This window comes from Tricharina praecox (genome assembly GCF_024521635.1).
Source record: "Tricharina praecox strain CBS 144465 chromosome Unknown BZA05scaffold_36, whole genome shotgun sequence".
In the NCBI taxonomy this organism is placed as follows: Eukaryota; Fungi; Ascomycota; class Pezizomycetes; order Pezizales; family Pyronemataceae; genus Tricharina; species Tricharina praecox.
In genome coordinates, this window is record NW_026250438.1 from 279,518 (window position 1) to 285,517 (window position 6,000).

The 6,000-nt window shown below is 55.6% G+C and overlaps 2 protein-coding genes across 2 annotated transcripts; one reads left to right on the top strand and one right to left on the bottom strand.

Annotated features, from left to right (window-relative positions):
• The first annotated feature begins 703 nt into the window (after positions 1–703).
• BZA05DRAFT_411715 (uncharacterized protein) lies at positions 704–1,382 on the top strand. The gene has a single exon (XM_051485029.1). It carries the CDS (start codon positions 877–879, stop codon positions 1,348–1,350), a length of 474 nt encoding a protein of 157 aa, XP_051335353.1. The 5' UTR covers positions 704–876; the 3' UTR covers positions 1,351–1,382.
• BZA05DRAFT_379720 (P-loop containing nucleoside triphosphate hydrolase protein) lies at positions 1,383–5,037 on the bottom strand. Its single transcript, XM_051481891.1, has 4 exons — positions 4,340–5,037; positions 2,241–4,271; positions 1,987–2,183; positions 1,383–1,932 (listed from the first exon to the last, which is right to left on the bottom strand). Exons 1-4 carry the CDS (start codon positions 4,665–4,667, stop codon positions 1,693–1,695), a joined length of 2,796 nt encoding a protein of 931 aa, XP_051335354.1. The 5' UTR covers positions 4,668–5,037; the 3' UTR covers positions 1,383–1,692.
• Positions 5,038–6,000: the final 963 nt, after the last annotated feature.

Here is a 6,000-nt window from a genome sequence, read left to right on the forward strand (position 1 = left end):
GGCGGGGAAACCATCGGTTCCCTACAGCTGGAATGTCTGGAACGTTTCGATTCTATAGACGTAAAGGAAGGAAGCGAGGTTGAGATTGTACATATGTAGCCAGCGGTGGGGGATCCTCGCGGGGATCGCCAATACCCGCATCACTGCTCGGCACCAGAAGTCCGAGGCAGCTGAAATGTAGCGAGTATCCAGGCTCCAAATCCACCACCTTTGCGCTGGGCCCTATTCTCGCACTGGGTGACAAACACCACATGCAGGAGTGGCGACGCCCCCAGCATCAATACCGCCCATCATGTCGGTCGAATGTGGACGTTCACCGAGTGCTGCACCATGACTCGCACGGCCTTATCCACAAAGGTTCTCTATATAGAGAGGTGACGTCGTGCACTCGCATTAATTAGTTAGCCCACCCACCCCCGCGGCCCGTCCCTTCCCCGCACCCATACCTCCACGATGCAACTCCCATCCACGCGGCGCACGCACACCAGCACCAGCACCCCCCCATCAGCACACATGGAACGCCCTACTTCCACCGCCCCTCCCTCCGCCGCGCCCACGCGCGTCCCGCTCCTAATCCTCGGCGCGGGCTGGACCAGCACCTTCCTCGTCCCGCTCCTGGACTCTCGCGGGATCACCCACGCACGCACAACACGTAACGGCCGCGACGGCACGATCAGCTTCGTCTTCGACCCGTCTAGCACCGACAAGACCCCGTACACCGTGCTGCCGCCCGCGGACGCAGTGCTGATCACGTTTCCGATCACCGTGCCGGGGGCGACGCAGCGGCTGCTGGAGTTGTATGCCGCCACGCATGAGGGGACTGCGGCGCACTGGGTGCAGTTCGGGTCCACTGGGGTGTGGGAGGGCGAGGGGAGGATGGATAGACATGCACCCTGGAACGGGGCGAATGAGAGGGCGAGGGAGGAGCAGATGCTCCTCGAGACTGGGTGTGGCGCGGTTATCAATCTGGCGGGGCTGTGGGGCGGGGCGAGGGATCCGCGGAATTGGATTGCGAGGGTGGCGGGGACGAAGGAGAAGTTAAGGGAGAAGGGGAGTTTGCATTTGATTCATGGGGAGGATGTGGCTAGGGCTGTGCTGGAGGTCGTGATGAAGTGGGATTTGGCGGTCGGCGAGAGGTGGCTGTTGACTGATATGCGGAGCTATGATTGGTGGAACCTGGCGTTGGCCTGGGGGAGCGAAGAGTGTAAAGGGTGGGCGATGGAACTCATGCGGGAGGAGGATCAACGTGTGCTGCCGAGGGATGTGGGTAGGAGGGGCAAGAACCTCGATTCGAGGGAGTTTTGGATGGTCTTCGGTTTGCACCCGAAGATGTCCTTGTTTACGCGGTAGTCAGAAGAGCACGGAATGAGAAGACGCATGCTTGTACAAAAACATCATCATAAAGCTTGGGATCATCTAAAGCCCATCCCTCCTCTATGCTCACATTCACCCTACCAGGTACCAAACAACAGAAGAAGTGGAATCTGAATGAATATACATCGCCAACCAACCCATAAACAAGAAAGCGACTGAAGGAGGAAGAAACCAAAAAAACCACCCTAGACAGACAGAATACGACGCTGTGCGGCCATATATAATTCCCAGACCATGCCAAAGAACGAAGAGAAAACGCATTCATGTCCAACGCCGAAGAAAATCCCACAAAAAGTCGTTACCGATCATCTACCCCGTCTAGAAGAACCTTCCCCAGCGGCCCGCAGGACTGGGACCGACAGGGTCTTCGCCAGCGGGATGTTTTTTGCTCTTCTCGAGAGCCATCAGACTCTCCATCTTCTCGAGCGCGAGTTCTAGCAGTTGCTTTCGCTGCTGCAGGTCAATATGCTTTCTGATCTTGGGGTCTTCTTTGGCAAACGCCTCAACCTGCTCAGGTGAGAGATGGCGGCCGAGTCTGTTGTCCAACTCTCGGGGAAACTATGGAGGGTTAGTTTGGATACCTAGGAGACGGTTGGCAACGGGAGAACATACGTGGTAGTAAAACTCTGACAGCAACTCAACGTTGAGGAACAGCACCGCCGTCGACGTCAATTTCTCGGCCACGACGTCGAGGAAGACCTCGGGGCAATAGTATTTGTTGGCCTTGTTGGCGCACTGCTTGCTCTTGAGAGCGTAAAGCCGCATCTTCAACAGCTCTGCGCGATCACGGAGGAACAGTGCTTCTCTGCCTTCGTTGGATGTTAGCAACCAGCCAAGTCAACTTATGGCAGAATCGGAAGACATACCCTTCTCCAACAAGCCCTGGCTGAAGCCAAAAGCCTCAGTCCCCTCCCTCATATCAACTTTCCCGCCATCGCGGACCCGATCGATGAACGCCATAGCCTGGGTCAACTTCTTCTTTCCAATGGTGACATTCATCGACTTCATAGCCTCCTCGCAAGCCTTGAGCTCGTCCTTCAGAAGCTTCTGCGCGTTGTCGCGGCTCTGCAACCATTCACGGTCTTCCATCTCGATCTCATATTTGTACGGCTTGATGCAATTTTCAACCTGGTCACTGGTTGAATAGAACCGCTCGTTGAGAATAGTGTTGGTAGCGTCCTGGATTGCCTTCTTTGCGAACGGATGCTCACGGAACGTGGACTCGGTCACAAGCCGGTCCATGTGCTGTGCCAGCGCATTCGCAACAACGTTGGTGGCGAGTCTTCCGAATCCCATCTTCGTCAGCGACGATGTGGAGGCATCAAGCTTGCGGTGCCAGTAGAGACTGTCGACATCGGCTTTGGGAAGCTCGGCGAGCGACTTCTCATCGAGTCTTACGCGGGTGAGGTCCTCAGGCAGAGGCTTGTTCCAGTATCGCTGGGCCAAGAAGTCGAGTACTTTCTGGTCGAGCTCGCCCTTCAGTAGCTCACGCACTTGAGGCCGTCCGAACGACTCGGTGAAGCCCTTGAAGGAGTGCTTGAACCTATCGAGGGATTCGGCGAGATACGTTTCAGCCGTCAACGGCCGGTCATTATACTGCACTTTAAACTCATAGGTAGCCTCTTCTAATTCCTGGTGGATAGCATCGCTGGTGCCCTGAAGGCTAGAAGCCATGGTTTGCTCCAACACGGTCATGAGCTTCTGGCGGAGGTTGATAGTGCCCACGGTGGTTCCGGCTTCCGGCGCGAACTCGGGGTGCGTGCTGAAGTACGCGTGCTCGTTCTTGCTAATGGCGCTGGTGATGTTTGCGTTCTTGCCAAAGAAGTAGCCAGTGCTGGGAGTCCGGCAAACGACACCGACATATCCGAGCCTCAGGGGGTAGTTCTTGTCCTTGAGGATCAACTGTCCCCGTTCCGGCTCGACGAGGTCCATCTTGGTGATGACACCGATAGTCCTCTCTCCGCGCGGATCGACCCGCCGGCTAGCCTTCAGAGCGGTGGAGTTGGCCAAGTCAACATCGGCAGCGGAAATGGCCAGGATGACGTTGGGCGCTTTGATGTATTTTTCACAGAGTTCGGCAATCTTGGTCTTCAGCTCAGGGGGCTGTCCTTCACCGGTTACCTGGATGTAGCCTGGCAGATCAATCAACGACAGATCTGGAACGTTCGGAGAGTAGATGTTGAGATGGATTGGATCATCCGAGACGCAGTCCGCTTCGGGCACCGCCAGGTTGAGGTCCGTGAGTGTCCTCTGGATACTGGAGAAGTCGGTCAATTTTCCGAGGCCCAGAGCAGGAAACTCGCCGTATTCCGTTGTGGAACTGGGGGTGTTCACGAGCGTCAACTCGATCGGACGGCGGGTAACCATGTTCGATCCCTTCGGCAGGAACTCGTGGCCGACAATCGCCTCCAACACCGAACTCTTTCCGGAGCTCTGCGATCCAATCACGACGATCGACGGGAGCTGCAGCGCCTGCGTCTGGCCGACCTGGGAGAGAATATTGCGAATCTCAATCATCTTCTTCGTGAGCACCATCATCTGGTCGTCCTTCGCCGCCTGCATCGGATTGCGCGTATCATCGTCTGCGCCGTAACCGAAGGCCGCAGCTGTGGCTGTGCCGGTAGCGGCCATGTACGGTTTCTTATCGCCATCGGGTCTCTTGCCATTCCCGCCTGCCCCAGCTCCACCGTTGTCGTTCTCCCCATTGCCGCCGCCCTTGTCGCCACCGAACTGCATGATCTTGTGCATCCACTCGGGCATCTCGGGCGCGCCGATGCCATCGACCCCGCTAGCGACGGTATCGTAGACTCCGCCGACCGTCTTCTTCGCGCCATCCCACGTAGTCGCGGCGATGTCGACGCCCTGATTCAGCACGCCCTTCGCATAGTTTCCAGCCTCTATCCGCACAGCATAATATCAGACAACCCTGCCGGTAGAAAGATAACCCAGAGAGATGGTAACTGACGCTCTGCTTTATACTGCACATATGCCAAACCCGCGATCGCGGCACCGCCGAACGCCGCCGGAATCCGCGCGAACTTGAGCACCAGCTTCGGCAGAGACCTGGCAAAGCTCATCTGTCTGACCGCTAGGGCGCCAGAATTATGGTAGTAGATCTGGCCCGGCCATCTTTGACCTCTGGACTGGAGGACCGATCTGGAGCGTAGGAGACCGCCGGAAGTCGGCGGAATGGTCGAAGGAGAGGTGTAGAAGCGGCGGAGCGAAGAGATCGGGGGAGACCGTCGTGTAGTGGTCGCAAGAACGGAGCGGGACGAAAGAAGCCGTGCACTCATGGCTATGGTGTTGAGAACTTGCACATCCACGAACGGTGATGAGTGCTTTGGTGGTGGGAGTCAAGGACTGGGTTTTGTTCGTTCAGTGAGGTGCGTTTTTGGTGAGTTGTTCCAGCTGCTGAACGTCTCTCGCCAAGCCCGAGCTATCGGTTGGGATATGGCGGGGTTATGTAAGGAATTGAAGCGGGGTGAAGTGTTTCCGTCTTCAATTTAGCACGAGGATTTAGAGTAGGATGAACAGCTGCTGCTCAAGATATAATTGGAGCAGAGGAGGGGACGGTAATGAGGGGATGTTGCGTGTTCTACTCTGTATGGACAACAGAGCACTCTACTGTGGATGCTCTGCTGTATGATTGCTAGCCGTGTGGGGGGAACCGTGCAGCGGGGGCATCACATCACAAGCCAGCATTCGCCGGCACAAATCACCGGCAGCTAATATCGTAGAGTACAGTAGGAATTCCACATGATACACGGTAGATGGGCGTCATCTCCAGCTTCTATGTATCCTCCAGATACTCGTTCATCCGGACACGTCAAAAGCACCAGCCACACCATCATCACCAGCCACACTGGTCAAAAGCCACACCAAAACATGTGCCGTCGCAAAAACTGAAGACTGTCCACACCACACATGAGTTGACGATTTTTATGCCCAGCACCCAAAATTACCCGTAATACTGCGTATCCCCACGGTTTGGTCTTATGTCGTATGCCCATGAGCGTCGAGTGACGAACTTGAATCCTCGCTGGAATGCTGTTGATATCAACAAAGCAAATTCACCAGCAGCTTTTCCTCCTTGTTCTAGAGGTGCAGTAGCGTGAATAGGCAGTACGGCCGGTAACGGCTTGGATAAGTTGCGCCGTTTCCTGGGCGACGAATGGAGATAACCAAGTCCCCAAGTCCCTATTGGCCTACAACCTTCCAAGTTCCAATAGAGACCAACGCTCCCTCCATAATTTCTCACTCGTATTTTGGAGTAAACCAAATAACGGCGAACACTTTGTCCTAACACTGCAGAAACCGGCTGATTCTCTTGAAATGGCATGGGATGTGCCCAGGCTCTGAGGGTGAATACGCCTAATGAAACATCATACATTGTACCAAACCCGAGTGATATCCGTAATCACTACGCACCAACACGCCTCGTCCACCAGTTAGAGGCCAGCGAGTAGAAAGCAAATAATAGCGTGCCCACTCACCTACACCTGTGAGTGACGGCCATTTTGCGAAGCTCCTTCGGCACTCGTGGGGCTGGCATTCAAATTTCATGCAGGTTTTGTGTGCAGTCGTGCTGGAAGTCTGGTCACTGCCAACCCCTCATGGTTCGGTCAC